The following is a 17,238-nucleotide window of genomic DNA, read 5'->3' as shown; positions in this document are numbered from 1 at the left end:
TGGATGGTCCTCTATGAGACACGTAAGGAACTTCTAAAAAGTTTGGGGAAAGAACAAATTGTTTAATTCCTTCCTACTTTCTATTAGCTTTTGCAAATGCAGAAGTACATTACAGACCTGCAGGAAAATCAGTCCTGGAAGGAGAAAGAAAATTAAACAGCCATCAGTGCATCTGCATGTAGATACGAATGTTAGTGGATACGGGTGTTTGTGTGTATGTTCCAAACCAAAATGGCCTGATTGTTCTCTGAGTTGTTCAGCCTGTTGTTACCCATGGCACTGTGTGTTCCCTCTCCTGTGGCAGTGCTGGGGCAGTGCCGCAATAGCACGGAGCCAAGGAGGCTCCCCACGACCGAAGAGGAGCAGATCTATCCCTGGGACACCTGTGCAGCGCTGCACGACGTCAGGCTCACAACGCTGCAGCGCTACTTCAAAGACGTAAGCATTGCATGGCAACTAGGCTAGCACCTAACAACAGTTGGATGTAAAAAGAGAATGAAATTGCAGCTTAGAGCTCTCCTAGTTTCATGTCTACATTTAGCAAATGCTTTTTCATGTTGCAGTCATTCTGAAGTGTTTACATTTGATAGGCTCCTTATTTTTAAATAGTTTCTGGCTTTCTTCCATTATATTTTGGCAATAGGCATCTAGTATATATAGAGCTATACAGTCATTAAACATCCACACAGATACTCTCTAGAAGAAGGTATTTCACTCTCCCGTGTGACCACACAAGTGAAATTTGTGTTCACTGTCTAAGCAAACACCAGTTCTCTTGTAGCCATTCAGAAAACCCAGTCAAGGAATTGCTCTTAATTAGGTAAAAGTACTTTGGAAGTGCAGAGTAAGTGGAAAGATTTGTTGTAATCTGTAACAGGTTTCTGAGCACTACAGAGAAGGGGAGTATGAGTTGATGGGAAGGAGAAACCTGTAGAATGCATCCTCTTCTACTGAATCCTCAACTCTGCACAATATCTGAAGTTCAATTTTACATTTATTGATAGTAGATGTCTGCTTTGCAGTTCTGTTAGCTGTTCCAAACAGTTTTACAGCACTTCACAAAGCCAAGTTACAGCTTTTCCCTTTTAATTTTGAGAACCAATTCTTGTTGCTTAGCAGGACATACTCAATTGTAGACCTTAGCAGAAGGGCTGCCTGTGACTTCCCTTGCTAGTGCCTAAAAGAGCTATGTAAGATAATACACAACTGTTCTGAGAAATCATTTTCAGGGAGAATAATATGGAACCTTTGATCCTAAATTAGCTTCTATAGATTAGTCCTAGGTGAGATGCCAGCTTTTCAGTGTATCTAACTAAATAATGAGCCTTTAGAAGCTTGAAGATTGTCTTTAAAGTGGAAAAACAGGCAATTTTTATTCTAACATAGTTGCTAGCTTTTTCATAATGACATCCACAGATAATTAAAATTTGCCAAATGCAGCCAAGCTCGTTTATGTAGATTAATGTAGAGTAAAATTCTTAATTGTTTTGATACAGTCCTAAGAATTGGTCATTTTTTCAGAAAGCATCTCATTCTAAGGAAAATATGCATTTTCTTGCTAGAAAGTGAAATTCTGAAAGACCTAAGCAAAAAATTATTTTTTAACAAACTATTTTTTAGCTGAGAAAGAGTTTGTGGACATGCTTTTCTTCTTTTGACATTGATGATACTGGGTTAGTGTATCAGTTAATTAGTATTTTTTCCTGCTGAAGTGATAAAAAGCATTGAAGTAGTGCTGAAGTGGAGCTTTATTTTTACATGTTGGCATACTGACAAGAACTGCAGAAGTTTTACTATTGGAAAGAATAGCATAAGAGCTGCCATGTCAGTCAGCATAAATAAACACTTTTTATAAATTCTTTTTTCTTTATTTCCTCAGGATCTCTTTAATTAGGTAGCATGCAAATAGAAATTTGTCTATCTTGTAAATCTTGATGTTTTAATAAATACTTTTATAGCTTTGTATATTATAGTTGTTGTTTTCTCTTCCTGTTGTTGCTTTGATTTAGAGTTCCTGCCTACAAGCAGTGTCAATAGGCTGGGAAGGAGGTGTTTATGTACAAACCTGTGGTCACACTTTACACATAGATTGTCACAAATCTTACATGGAATCGTTACGGGTAAGTAAAGCTGAGGCTCATAGCTGTTTATTTGGATCTGAACTGCTTTTACTGAAATCACTTGGATTTATGCTGTTCAAATCAATTCAATCCCATGTTTTGTATGCCTGTACAGAATAGTTTCATTGTGTTTCAGGAACTTAGTCTCTTACTGCATCTTGACATTATTAACAAAAGTACTTTGTTTTCTGTTATTCTGATATATCAGAAGAAATCTCATGCAAAATTAACCAGCACAAAAAAATAAAGACTAAATGATGACTCCTGGTTTCATATGAACCAGCATTTTCGTTCAAGATGACTTTACAGGATATTTCTTCAGGTTTTGGGTTTGGTGGATCTTTTGGTGGGGTTTTGTTTGTTTGAGGGAGGGGGATGGTTGGTGGAGGAGGGTGTTTGTGGTTTTTGTTAGTTTGTTTTTCTGGTTTAGGATTTTTTTTGTAATTTTTGTTGATTTCATTTTGAAAAAAAGCTGTGAGCAACTCTTTGTATTTTTAGTATCAGCATTGCTCCTACTGTGTGAAACTTAACCTCTAAAGAAACTAGAAGGTGTGCCAACTTGGATCCCATGATGAATTCTTTTCCATATTCATTTAAATTTGCTTGCAGCAGTAATTGCATCATCAAGATAAATATGTGATTTTTATGTTATTTTATAAAGAATACAGCAGCAAAATCTAGACTTTCATGATAGAGTCTCACTTTACAGAATTTTGGAAAAGAAGATTTTTTGCACCATATAAATTCTGAAGTCATTTTTTGGTGGATTCTCTATTAAACTTGAATCAAACTGTTACTTCATGTAATTGTATTCTTGAAGATTCTAGATTATTTAAGTGAACTTCTGCTCCTAGCATGTTTTACTAGTACATAGATGAGTGCATAATAATTTTGACTATTTACTACCATTTTTTGGACTGAAACAATTTATATAGAGCTGTGTTCATCTGGATAAAACATTTATTTTTACATAATACAGTTAGATATCAACATGGGAAGCCACAGAGGCAATTCATGAAGCTGAAGCAAGGTTTCTTGCCTGTTTACAAGAGTACTGAGGACACATCCTCACTTTCCAAATGTGTATTTCTGTGCCCATTCTTTCATCCTTCATGTGATACAAGAAATAATCAGGGTTCTTTTCATGCTGCCTGCCAATGGCTACTTGATTAGGCTTTTTTCAGCCTCTACTTGGAGTCTGTACTTGGAGGTTAGGCCATCTAATCTCTAGAACTTCATGGGAATTGTCAGAAAGAGACAACACACTTGAGATTTTGGAAATACTCCATTTAAGACTTTCTACTTTATTATGGGGATATTGTTGACAATGGAGAGTGCTTAAAAATCAGGAAAATTGAGTTGGAGGATTGTAAGACAGTCTCTAGTAGCTAATACCTTTGTCAGTAAAATGGGTAACTATTCTAATTATTCTTTCTTTACAGTTTTAGGTCTTAGACTTAGTTTTGTTCAGTATACACCTACAATATCAAGCTAAAAAACCAATAATCATTCACAAATTTCATCTCCATCTCTTTTATTTCCTTTTAGAATGACCAAGTTCTCCAGGGTTTTTCAGTGGACAAAGGAGAATTTACCTGTCCCCTGTGTAGGCAGTTTGCCAACAGCGTTCTTCCTTGTTATCCTGGAAACAACATGGAAAGAAGCGTTTGGCAAAGTCACAGTAACAAGTGTTTGCAAGATCTTGTGCAAGAGGTGGAAGAGCTTCAAGAACAGCTGGGAACTTTCCCAGTAAGCATCAGTGTAAGGCAGAAAGATCCTTGTTAATTTGCCTCTACCTTTCAGTTTTTTACATTATATTGCATTTGTGATCTCTTAGAATCCTGGCAACCTCGGAAAGTTCGTTTTCTTCTGATATTGAAGGCAATATACCATTGTTTTCTTATCAAGAAACTCAGAGCATTTGCTGTGTTACCTATGAAAAATAAACAGTTGAAAGCTGTGACAAAATGTGATTAATATAATTTTTTTATTGGGTACATTTTCAGTTTTCTCCATAGTAATTTACATAGAACAAAGTAATATAAAATATATTTGTAATTCTCGTGCAATGAAAAAACACCAATAGTCTCATAACTGGAAGCTATTTAAACTATGCCTCTTAAGAACTTTATAAGGTATGGATTATTCATTTTACAGAAAGAGCAATTTGCAGATGCTCATGTTTTACAAAGCTTCATGAGGTCCTCTGAATGACAGAATAAATTATATTAAATTTTGTTACCTTCAAGTCTCAATGGAGATGCTTTGTGTTTTCGTGTACCTGTACAGTGCAAGTATACTTTAAAATAGCACAAGCACTGAGATTCTTAAACTTAGGAGATGGAAAAACCAGTTATGTTTTCATATTCAGAACAAATCAAAATAACTATCCAAAATATCCTGACAGTTCTGTGAATGCATTTTTTCATAACCTGCAAATGTGTTTTACAAATATGAAAGCGCTACGCTTTATAATCAGCTACTGCATTTCTTCAGGTAAAATTAACTAATCTTCTTTTGTGTCTTTGTTCATAGTCTGAGACCAATCTCAGTAAAGAAATGGAATCTGTAATGAAAGATATAAAAAGTACCACACAGAAGAAGTATACAGATTATAGTAAGACTCCTGGATCACCTGACAATGATTTCCTGTTTATGTATTCTGTAGCCAGGTGGGTATGTTTCCTTTATATTTTTTCTTCTGTATTTCTCACTAATGATATTAGTCACTAGATACCTGTCTTCTTTTAAAAAAAAGCATGTAAAAATATTTCATCCTCTCCAAAAAGGACTTTTTGCATACTCAGTACATCAAGGTTGCATTTTCTGATTTTCATATACAGGCATTATGCAAGATGAAAACATGTGTCTCTCAGTTCATTTTTACTATATGTAGCAGTGGCACAAAACCCAGAGAACACTGTCGTATGCTTATTTAGTTTTCTTCTTAATTCAAGGTTTTGCTTTCCATAAATCAAAATTTTATGTTGCATTTCTTGTTTGGCTTTCATTTCCCAAATTGTCAAATCTACTTTATCTGTCTTTTACAGAATGAGATTTTTTTTCTGTATCACTGCCATATTTCTAGTTTTTTAAATCACAAGGTGCTTTTTATCTCTCTGTCACACATTAGTTTTATTTACTTAAAAGAAGATCACAGAAGGAGCTTTTTTATTACATCAGTAACCAGGAATTTCTCTTCATATAGTCTTTAGACTCCTAAAAAACTGTCAAAACCGGCAGTGTTTTTTTGGTGATGTTTGATTGTAGTTTTAGAGCTGTCAGTGTCACATCCGCTCTCCAAGAAAACCAGCCCCTCCTTCTCTACCATTCATGTTAAGGTAGTCTGAATGGTTAATCTATTCAGTTACTGTAATACCAGGTTTTCCCATAAGAACTTGATATACTCACTAAGCAAATAATTTTCTAAACTCTGGCTTAGTGAGGCCTGCAGGGAAGGTGCTGACTGCAGAGAAACTGCAAGCATAGAAGTGATGCCATTGAGTAGCGTTTTTTTATTGCAGTTTCATAAACTCTCATTGCTGAGTGTCTTTAGTACATAAACAGGGGAAATATTCAAGCCTTGGCTCAGCAGGACTCTGAGGTTCCACTTAGCAGGACTCTGTAAGGTTCTGCTTTTCACCAGAGGTTACACCCTCTAATCTCTAGAATTCTCCTCCAACTCAGATCATTATATTCTTCTGTTAAAAGAAATACTATCTGTATTCTTTCAGAGTATTTTAACTGATGCAGAAGAGCTATGACATTCTATACATAGCAAGTTAAAGGATTATTCTATATTTTTAAGTGGTATATGCTCGACAAGGATAAGTAATATTGGGATGTTAGCAATTACGTGTTTGATCAATACAATTAAATACCCTTCCAAAAATACAAAGGACTCAAAACTATTATTTCACATATCAAAGTATGATTACTTATAACCATAACTTGACATGCCATTTAAGATAAAAAAGGTGTTAAAATACCTTCCTGGGTGCAATGTCATAATAACTTTTAAAATGCTAGCTAAACATATTTTAAATGTATCTCTGTATTACTTTTATATTTACACAGAGAGCTCAGGATTTGTTTTCATTCAAAGAGTTAAAAATACCTCAAACCAGAGCCACATTTCTTTGCTGCTTGCACTGCTGGAGAGAGAACTCTTGGTTGACCACTAGGATTAGGATATGTCACTTGTACTCCTTGTGACCTCTTCCTGTTAGGGTTAGACTTGTGTCACCAATTTTCCATTTATGCATATTGGAGGAATTTCAGGTGTTGGATCCAGCCTTCTGTATTGTTACTGTAACTCATAAGATCACTTATGAGGGAGCCTGGCAGATCAGCTTCAAGGTGGTTAACTTCTCTTGCTTTTCAGTGCAGCAATCCAGATTTACATTCTTCTACTACTTGATAATTGCATAAGAACTACAGGGTTAAAAAATTAAACTTTTAAATAGACATGTTAATATAACTTTACAGTTTGTATTTATGAAAATAAATCTGTACATCATGTTCCAAACTGGAAGAGTTTGCTTTGTATGATTTTATTATGTGTTTACTTTTAAGTAATCAAAAACGGACTATCCACAATTAAAATTACATACTGAAGTAGTTTTACTTTCTGTAAATTATTTCTGTCATTCTACCTATTTCTTCCTTATTTCCATCCAGAGTTTTTCTTGAGGTGATGATACCCTTGTGTTCCTTACCAACCAGTACCCTTTGAGCATCTCTAGCTCCAGGTGTTCGGAAGCATTTAATTGTTTTTGGTCAGACCATCTACAGCTGTTTCACAGTTTTTCCTGGTATTTAACCCTTGCTTAGATGAGCATTTGAATACAATGATATTTTGATTAACTCCATATATTTCCATGTGAATTAAACACTCTTAATCTTCTTATAAGAGTGTTCATGTAAGAACATGACTTCTTTTAAGTCATGTTCCATTTTCAGTCAGAAAATGACATCATCTCCTGTCCTGAAAGGTGCTGGTTTACAGCTGAATGCCAGCTTTGCAGTGGATTACTGCATGCTGGAATGAGAATGTGAAACAATACGTAGCCAGTTGCTGCAGGTTATTCTTTCTTCTTCAGGAAAAAAGGAACCTACTTTTCTTCATTTTTGCTTACCCAGGTATATGTCACTGGTAGCAGAGAAAAAAATTACAAAAGAACTCTTTACCACCTTGTGAGAGGGCTAGCTGCTGCCTGCTTTCCTAGCAAAAGAGGCATTCTGGGTCTGGCATCCTGATTTGCATGCACAGCTGGAACAGCAACTCCTTGGCTACCTCCTGCTTTTCCAAGAGTCATAATCTTGTTAGATTTGGACCCTTTTCATGCATTTCTCCTTGTCTTTGCTGACATTTATGAGATGAGTGTAGGTGTCATTCCCAAATCACGTGTGCCTAGCTTTAATTTTAATAGCTCCACATTCAAAGCATTGAAGACTGTCATTTGTGGTGATATCTTGGAGGACTGTTTATGTATTGCACAGCAGTAGGTTTCATGCTTTTGTTGGCTGTGCAAACAAACCTTTTGGCTTTTCTGTCAGCTATGTATAGACAAATGTAAGAGCCATGTGTTCTTTCCTTCTGAGTCTGTGTCTCAGTATCTGGGGTTTTTCCTTGTATGTGTTGTGTTTGTAAATTGAAGTGAGAAAAATGATAGTCCCAATAGGAAGAGCGAGTCCATCCAAATATCTTCCCTTTCTGGAAAGGATGTGGCATTTTTACTTCCCTCTACTCTGTCTTGTATGAATTCCCAGAAATGTGAAATCACCCTTCCCACCCCCAGTACGTTCCTTTAACAAAAGCCCCCAGGAAGGGATGAAGTAGGTCTGCTGTTAATCAGGAGTCAGGACAGCTGAGAGAAATCCATTCTCTCAGGGTTTTTTCTGTGAGGGAGGAGGATAAAGGCAGTGTCCTACAAAATGTTTTGCTGCAATGAATGACACTGAGATTTCTAGATAGGAAAAGAAGACACTTATATAGATTTTCTTTCTCATTCTCTTTCCTTTATGTTGAGGATTCTGAGATAGCAAAGGATTCTTTCAGAGACCACTCTGTGTTCCACACTCCTATCAGATGCCTCCAGTTTTTCTTCATTACTTTTCTTCAGTAAAGGGCAGGGGATCTTCAAGGCAGAAGGGAGCTCAAATTAGGGAGGAGATACACTGGTCTCCTTCAAAAATTATTGAGGTCTGTAACTGATGTAGGATATTTTCTGAAGGATAAGTGTTCATTTTCACAGAAGATGCTTTGTCTACATTTTTATGCCAAGTTATAGATATGTTTTCAAAGAGACATATTGAAGGAAAAGGTTAATACTTACATTTCCAAGAAAGCTGAGCTATAGGGTGCTGCTTTTGAGGAGCTGGGGACAATGAAGAAGTGTGGGAGGTGAGAGTTGGTATTGTATATGTGAACAGAGTATGTGATTACAGAAATAACTTTCCTTACATTCCCTATAGTAAAAAGTACTATATGACACCTCATATGTCACAGCAAGAGGTACTTTTCAGAATGGTTCCTGAGGTTTTTTTTGTGAAATGGTACATATGCTTTGGTGAAAGGAAAATTTAAAATTGTAGATCTAGAAAATTGTTCTTAAACATTCAGGTAGTCTTTTGATTTAAATCTTAATTATCCTCATTTTAATGGAAGACTGTCATTGATTTTGTTCTACAAATTAGTTATCAGAATGTTCGTAGAAATAAAACATCCTGATTTCCTTCATATTCCCATGATGAACCAGCACATGCTGATCTACAGCTGCTATTTTGTCCACTAATATGAAATCCCTGTCCCTGCTTCCTTGCTGGTAGATTTTCAGAAGTTCAGTGAGCACTGCAAATCGCCTGAAGAGTGGAAAATTCCCCTGTCACACAGATGCCCTTATCAGCAGCAACCAGATGGAGCTCTGAGCAGGCACATTATCAATGTTAAATTGCCTTTTCTGAGTAGAGAGGATTAAAGCATTCCTTCAGAAATGGATGGCATAAGCTGCAAACTTAGGGATAGGAATATTCAAAAATGTTGCTATTTTAAAAACATAGGAAAATATCTTAACAAACACTGCATATCAAAGTGTATTATTCTTTCAAGTTGATGAAGCTGAAATTCTTGAAAATAATTTGTTTTGAGTAAAAATCCTCTAGTTTCTTCTTAAATGGCAGGGGAGGGGTGTTCTTAGCTTGGATATGTTATGTGCCTAAAATTCTAGAATAGATTTTAATATGGAATCAGTCACATTATATCAAACCTAAAATTGTTTCATTTCTCATTAAAGGACAAAATATGTATAGAAAGAGATTGGCAGTTTGGATTGAATCAGCAAAACAACACTTCAGAATAATAGAATTATATTCCTTCTAATTTTTAAAATGTATGTTGACTTACTAAAACAGGCTCTCAGAGAATATAACATAAAGTGTTTGTTACAAATCTTGACAGTACAAGATGCAGCAATGAAACATCCAATTCCAAAATTAAACAAAATTATCAAATTTGGCCTAAACAATTGGTGCCTAAGTATCAGATTACAGTAATACTGAGAAAGAAAGCATCAGTGTGGCATGCAGAGATTCAGTGACACAACTACTGGTTCATACTAATGAGCTGCAGTGAATAGCATTTCATTCAGAATTAACCTCCAAGGCTTTTATTAACTAACTTATCTATAAAGGGCAGTGCTTTAATTATAATTTAGACTGTATTCATATTTAGTTGATGCCATATCCATTGTACTCTCTGATTGTCTGAAGTGAAACAAAAGCTTTGCCAATGGAGAGAACGCTTTTTAGATATATATGATTGACTGAAAGTTAGCCAGTCTGTATATTGTCTTTCCAGATTTGCACCTAAATTCCCTTATTATGCTGTGTGTGCATACAGAAGAAAGACAGAGAATTAACACTTTTTAATTCTCCTCTCACAACTCAATATAGTACTGTGTTAATATAGTACTTAAAAGCATATATAACAATATCTTAATAAAGTTTGTTTTGTTCTGAGCTGTATTTTGGCAGTGTTTCACACTGAAGATTAGTTCACAGTATTATTTTATTTAGTGTATTCTGGGAGTTTGTCATGATTCATTTGTGTCTGTAGAAGCTTGAATAATGTTGTTCCATTCAATACTGTAATGTTTTTCTTACAGAACAAACTTGGAACTTGAGCTGGTCCACCGAGGAGGAAATTTGTGTTCAGGAGGTGCAAGCACAGCTGGGAAAAGATCATGTTTAAGTAAGTTTCATGTTATTAAATGCAGTATAAATTATTAGAATATTGACTAAAGATGTCTGGTTTTTTCTGGTATTTTCTAAATTACGTCAACTTTTTCCTTCTAAAACCATTTTTTTCTGCCATACGGAGTCTTTGATTTTTTGTTTCTGTTAGAGAAATCTGAAAAATAATTTGCACAAATTCTTCATTAGAGCTGTTCATGTCTTGTGAGTACAATTATCTAGAAATCAATTGTCATACTATGCATGTAATATTTTTTAATAACTGCATTTTTGTGAGTAACACTAGAAGTATATTAAGGGTGAAGCAGGAAAGCTTTGTTTCACCCTGGTTGTTGCTAGCAATAGGAGAGAAGTTTGTTTTCTGAATGCTAATATAGCTCATGACTTGGTGTCATACTTAGAAATATGCAGCTACAACATCCCATGTCTTTGTCTAGTGCTTCCACAAAGTATTTCAAATTTTCTTTCCTAGAAACTTTCAAATTTTGTTGTTCTAAAATCTTCAGTTATTGTCAAATAAAGCAATTTCTTGCTGCCAGAAGTGTTTTTTTCTTAAAAGAAAATATTTTAATCTTTTATTGGAATATTAACAGTTACAAGTGGACATTTTCTTTTGTCAGGAAAAACTGGAAAGCCTGCCAGAATACTGCTACTAATGCTTATTTAAGTCAAGCTTATGTAGCAATAGCAGCAGATTTGGTAGGAAAAAAGAAAGCTTAGGCCCATCTCTGTCTTTTGTACACAATTTCTGGGGGATGCATTCCTCATCTTTGAGGTGACGAGCCACCCAAGAAATCTCACCAGGTTGTCATTATGCTGTCCACATTCCCTCTAGGACAAAAGTCTTCTGCTACTGCCCAACTAATTTCATTTGTGTGTTGTTAATTTAAAAAGTCGTTTTAACCTGTATTGTACTGCACATTGTCTTTCCCCACCATCATTCTCCCCCTTTCTCAGCTGACCAAAGTACCTGAAAAGTGCACGTGTTAAAAAGAACATCTCTAGATCACTGTGTGCAAATTTAGTCAGCCAGGGTTCTGCAGATACCACTCTGTGGTAGTCTCGTAACAACTGTGAAGTTTGGTGATTAGATATTGTGGGAAATGGAATATATTGTCCCAGGTGAGCTGTTACAGCAGCAAACATCAGGGAAGATGGTGGGAACAAATAGGTCAAGAGCTGTTTAAATAGATTGTACCATGAGGGCAGCTACTCTTGGGAAGTAAAATTAAGAATGATTAATGTAGCTCTTAGTATCGCTGACCAAGTGTGTGTGAGAAGAATGGTAAAGAAAATTTGCCTGCAAAAGTGCCATTTTAAGGCTTAAAGTTTTCTATGTGTGTGCAACCAAAAATCCAAATAGTATCCTATTATTTTTTACTTAAAAATCAAGTCCTATTTGAAGGAACACATTACAGTTTTAAAGTCTATGGCCTTGCAAATTCTCATGAGTTTAGGGAAAATTATGATATATAACAACTGTACAAGTCTTATTTCTCTGTTTTAAAGTGTAACGGACCTGTTTGTCTTCATTGTTCCATATTTACAGAACAGGGTCACAGCACAGCATTAAGGCTGAATAACTGTGATTTCTCTGTACAGTTTTTATATAAGGCCTTGAGTAACCTGTCTAATGGAATATGGCAGGGTCTGGGTGGGGACTAGGTGATCTTTAAGGTCCATTCCAACCTTAAGCATTCTCTGATTCTGTGCCTCTCTTTAACTTACGTAGATGTTTTTCTTTGCTATTCGTACTCTGGTAATCTTGCACTAGTTGATGAGCAGTTCCACAACATTTTAAAGTTACATATTAATGAATTTATAATCTTCCTTTTTTAACTTTGAAATAGTATTTTTCATTCTGTCTGTCTAGTCTCTTTTTTTTGTTTTGGTTTTTTTTTTCCTTTTTCCCCTTTGTGAGAAGGATAGGATTAGGGTTTTGGGTCAAGATTAAATATTTTATCCTCTTGTTCTCTAGCTGCAGTTTCTCTGTAAATGAGCTCCTTATCCCACAAATAGCAGTCTGGCATTGCACCATCAACTGCATTAATTGGAAAGGACATTATTTACAACTGGACATCAAAAAATTATTTAAGAGTTGTTTAATTCTTCTTAAATAGGATATCTAGCACCTTTGTAACTTCTGGAATGGCTCTAAACATTGAGAAACAGTACTGCTTTGTGGGAGTTGTTTTGGTTGGTTTGTTTTGGTTTTCTTCTTCTCATTCATTTGAAGCCCTTATCTTGATTGTGGTGTAAGCACAGCAGTTTTATCACTGCTTTTAGTGTTTTTGTGAGCATAGAAACTCATTGTTTCTCTTCATGATTCTTCTTTATCAAAGTTTTCAACCATGTTTAAAGTAACAGCTGTCTCCATTTTATCATTATGAACAGTGACACTTGGAGCCACTTAGTATTTCCTGTTGGGAGAAAAACCTGACTCTGATTTGCAAGATTGAGTTCCAGCTGTCTCTTTCGTATAGTTGTTGATGTAGCTATGGTTGCAAAGAGTCCTATGCAGCTCTCTGCAGCCACTAAAAACAAAGAGATTGAAATAAGTTTTTAGGAACGTCTTGCTACAGCAGGTTTCTGTCATTGATTGGGCTTTTTGGTGTTGCAGGATTTGGGTTTTTGGATTTGTTTGCTTGGTTTGGAGTTTTTTTTCAGGTAGGAGCTGTCAGTCTGCAGTTCCTTGGTGCCCATTCGTGCTAACTTGGAAAAAGCAGTTTTTGTCACCAGCAGATGATCTTAAGTATTTTCTAAAACACTTGATATGCCACTAATATGTAGTGTGGGAGAAGCAAGGATAGTACTGTTAGAATTCTGTTGCTAAAGTTGATTTCATACACTGGTGAGTTTGGTATAGAGGTCAATAGCTGCTTCATCAGCAATTAAGACTTAGTGGAGATGTAAGAGATTTTGTAAAGACTATCCAGTCTTAATGCCTTAATAGGCTTTTGCTGACCTTCATGGTTTTTTACTGATTCAAGTCTACTGGATCAGTGATGAATGGGAAGATGTTGTCAACAGGTCTTTGCAGCTGCTGTTGCTAAGTGGACTATGTAAATCTCTACCAGGAGAAAAATATTTCTCAGTCTCCTTACTGACAATCAAGTCCCATCTGGTTGTATCAACTGGTTTTAGTTGTAATCTACATTCTTCTTGATAGTCCCAGGAAACTATGGGAGAAGAAGTGGAAGAATCCCTGGTCTGGTAAGATCTTCACAGTTGAGACAATGATGTTTTCAATTCCACCTGCAGTGAACTGCTGTGTCACTTTGTGATGTTTTCACATTGCAAATATGAATACTAATTTAGGGAATGTAAAAAGGGAATATCTGGATCAAGACAGAAAATTCCATGACAGCAGTCTATGTCCTAAAATAAAGAGAGGGGGTATAAACACATTATCTAGACTGTTACAAGCAAGGCAAAGGCAGCTCATTCCTTTGTTTGTTTTCATTATGACAGCACATTGCTCTACATTGTGGAATTAGAAAACATCATCTGATTTGAACTCTGGTAATTTGAGTTTACCAGTCAAGAGACCAGAAAAAAAACACGTAGGAAAAAAGGCAGCAAAACTTACACGGAAATTTGGGATCAGCTCAGCAAAGATCAAACCAAGATTACGAGACCAAAACTTAAATCTGAATGGAACTTCCTGAATAGCTAATTTTTGTCAATTGAGCACAGCATTTTTAGAATTTCTACCATTCATCTATCAAATTGTTGTCTTTTTATGTCTTGAATTTAGTTTTCTTTTGTGCTGTGCATATCACACTAAAACTGAAAAGGGCTGTGAAACTGCCTTTGTGGAATTCTGCTTTTTGCATTGTAACACAGCAGAATATTTTCAAGACCTTTGTCAACGTTTGTAAAGTGAGTCTGCTTTATTATTAAAAACAGTAAAGAATGCAGCTGCAAGTGCTGGTGCAGTGTGGGTATATAGACAAAATACCCATTATCTTTGGGGCTTGTGAGAGGAGCAGTATTACAATGCTTCCTTGTACAGCTTCACTCTCAGTGCAAAGACAGTGTCCTATCCATTGAGCTGCTCTTTTGAAAGTACAGATTCCAACTGAGTTTATTGCTCCCCTCTCACAATAGATTAACTCCAAAAAGTAAATCTACCAAGAACAGCAGTGACAATAACAAAATAACAATAGTTATTTTCATTATTTTTAGAAATGGATTAAGGAATGCTAATAGGACTGAAAGCTAGTTCTAACTGCTAATCCAGATGATTCTATGAAGTGTTGTTTAAGCTTTACATGTATTCTGTGAAAACAAAGACATAAACAGCAGTGCATCAGTGTAGACAATACTTGAGTCTATGATCATGTTTTAAAACAGTAGTAATCTTGCTCACTCAAATGTCTAAATTTTAGAACTCTCCCAAGCCCCTGATGACTTGCAGCAATGAGTTATATTGTGCATCCAAATAGTGTGATTTTTATATTTATTCAAATTACCTGGATGCAGCCTGCCTCAAATATTACAAGGTTATTAGAAGAGGAGGATCATATTCAAATTTTTTTCAAATTTTGTTGCTGCTGCGCTTTCTGAAATTAATATTCTTCCTACAAAAATTGGATAAGAATGATCTTTTAGTGACTCCAAGCTGCAACCAGGTCCTGCCCCTTACAAGGGTGGGCTCTCCTGGAGAGAATTGGCTGGACGATGGACTGTGAGGGCCAGAGGGCTTTGGGATACCTGGTGAGGTTATGGCCTCCCTTCCCACTCTTCACTAGCCACGACTGATGTTTGTGGGCCATTGTCACAGTAATGTTTTGCTGGTACTTTTTTAAAAACTGTCCTTACATGTATTTTAAAGGTTCCAAGTAGGCTATAAGTAAATGGGAGGACATTCAGTATTTTTATGCTTATGTTTTGGAATTATGCACTCCACAAATACTCAGGAAAAGCCCTGGACTATTCCTCTGGCTCAAGGCAGGTTTGTGCCAGACACTCAGGCATAAGGATGTGGCTGCAGCACCAAGCACTTGGTGCTCAATCGAGTTGCCAGTTCTTGCTTCCCAATGCTCTGGTGTTTCCCTTGGCTTTCTCCAGTAGTTGGTAGTCACAGTAAGTGGTAAGTAAAGCAATGGGAGTGGCTGTAGTGTAAAGCAGAAAGGAAGCTCGGTGTGTGTCTCGGCCGGAGCTGCTGCGGGGCCGGGCTGAGAGCAGCCGCTCGCTCGCTTGTGCGGCCTCCATGGCAGCCCCATGTGCTGCCTGTGCCTTCCCGGGCTGAGAGCGGCGCTTTCCTGGGCACATCCCGGCACTCCCGCTACGTGTCTCCATTCTCACACGTGGAGATCACTAATACATTCTCCAGGGCTAGAATTTGATGCTTGCCTGCTTAATTTCATATTAGTAAAAGCTCTGGAGAGTAGCTGTTAAAGGAATAGGGGATGAATTAATTACCCTGAACAATTTTCAAATTTTTTTTTGTTTTTTACATTTTGCGTAGTTGTCTGTTTCTGTTTAAAGCAAGGAATAGTTGAGGGAGAAAAAAGCCTTCATTTTAGTGAAAAGGCATGGATATTTTCATGGGTTTCATTCCAAATAAAACCATGCTTGAGGGTTTTTTTTATTATTTTGATAGAATACAAGTATATTTTCAGATTTTATATTTTCAACTTTATCAGCAAAGCAGTGTTTTGCTAAGAATCTCTTGCCAGGAGAAAAGATGACTTATTTTGTCCTCATTGACTGTTTTTATTCAGAAAGCAGGTGGCAGCTATCAATTCCAATGCCATCCACAGCTCCAATTATTTTACAAACCCCAGGAGCTAATTACAGCCCTCAGGCTCTGGCAGTCAGCTGATTGCATCATGCGACTCTTTTGGCCATTGCGTACCTCTGAGTAATTGTCTATTTATGGAAAATAAATTAATAGCTGCTATTTCTACTTGAAAGAGAGGACCTGTAAGTGTGTAGGTTGAGCAAGTGGGTTTTAAAGAGATGTAGAGAGATTTAGAGAGAAATATGCAAAGGGATCAATTGATAGAATAAGGGGTGGAGAGGAAAGATGATGTCAGGATACCAAGGGAAAAAGTTAAAATGAAAGGGAGAAAGAAAGCAGGGTCCTAGAAAACTGAACAGGACAAAAGCATGACACCAAATAGCAAGATAGAGTGTGACAGGAAGAAAAAAGTAAGCAAAACTGTGGGAAATGATACTTTAATTATTTCAGTATAAACCTATGAAGATAAAAAAAGATTCATTGAAAAAGTGAAGTCTGAATCCCGAATAGTCCCTGATCTAGTTGAAGATATCCCTGCTCATTGCAGGACGCTTTGACTAGATGACCTTTAAAGGTCCCTTCCAACTCAAACCATTCTGTGCTTTTTATTGCTTTTTATTGCTTTATATATTATATTAAAGAGCATTTTCTGAAAATGCTCTTTACCTAAATGGTGCTTGCCTTCTTGGGTGGCTTAATGGAAGGAAGGGTTAGATGTTGTCTTTGTGTGATTGTATGATTCATAGATAAATATAAAATGTGCATTTTAATATAAAATACTGCAGTAAATCACCATGAGTATTTATGCATCCTCTGTCTGAAAAATTCTACAAGTGTTTTGCAAATTATATTTTTGATACAGTTGAAGTATAGAGGTTTTGAAATTATGAATATCAGCAAACTCTGCCTGCAGGTGGTACAGACAAATCTGTGACATTATAAAGACTGTTAGTGTCATTGATGTGTAATCAGACTTTTGTTGGTTTGAGGATTTTTTTGTCCAGAAGTTACCTACAAAATAACCATATGAAGGCAGAAAGAATAATAAACCTTTTAAAGATGAAGAACCGAAGTGATCCTGCTGTAGGCCAGGACTTGTAGCAATTTCAGATTAAA

At 36.2% G+C, this 17,238-nt stretch overlaps 1 protein-coding gene across 4 annotated transcripts in view; it reads left to right on the top strand.

Annotated features, from left to right (window-relative positions):
- Nucleotides 1-17,238, top strand: part of UBR3 (ubiquitin protein ligase E3 component n-recognin 3) — a 97,747-nt gene that overhangs the window by 55,936 nt on the left and 24,573 nt on the right. For 2 of the 4 annotated variants that reach the window (XM_066553266.1, XM_066553264.1), the window contains 5 exons: nt 305-438; nt 2,010-2,120; nt 3,669-3,869; nt 4,656-4,792; nt 10,286-10,371. In XM_066553266.1, coding sequence (XP_066409363.1) covers nt 305-438; nt 2,010-2,120; nt 3,669-3,869; nt 4,656-4,792; nt 10,286-10,371 — 669 coding nt within the window. Of the gene's footprint in view, nt 1-304; nt 439-2,009; nt 2,121-3,668; nt 3,882-4,655; nt 4,793-10,285; nt 10,372-17,238 lie in introns of all 4 variants that reach the window. The other 2 variants (XM_066553265.1, XM_066553263.1) reach the window with 1 other exon arrangement.

Source organism: Molothrus aeneus, chromosome 7 (genome assembly GCF_037042795.1).
Source record: "Molothrus aeneus isolate 106 chromosome 7, BPBGC_Maene_1.0, whole genome shotgun sequence".
NCBI lineage: Eukaryota > Metazoa > Chordata > Aves > Passeriformes > Icteridae > Molothrus > Molothrus aeneus.
This window is presented reverse-complemented; position numbering and strand designations above follow the sequence as displayed.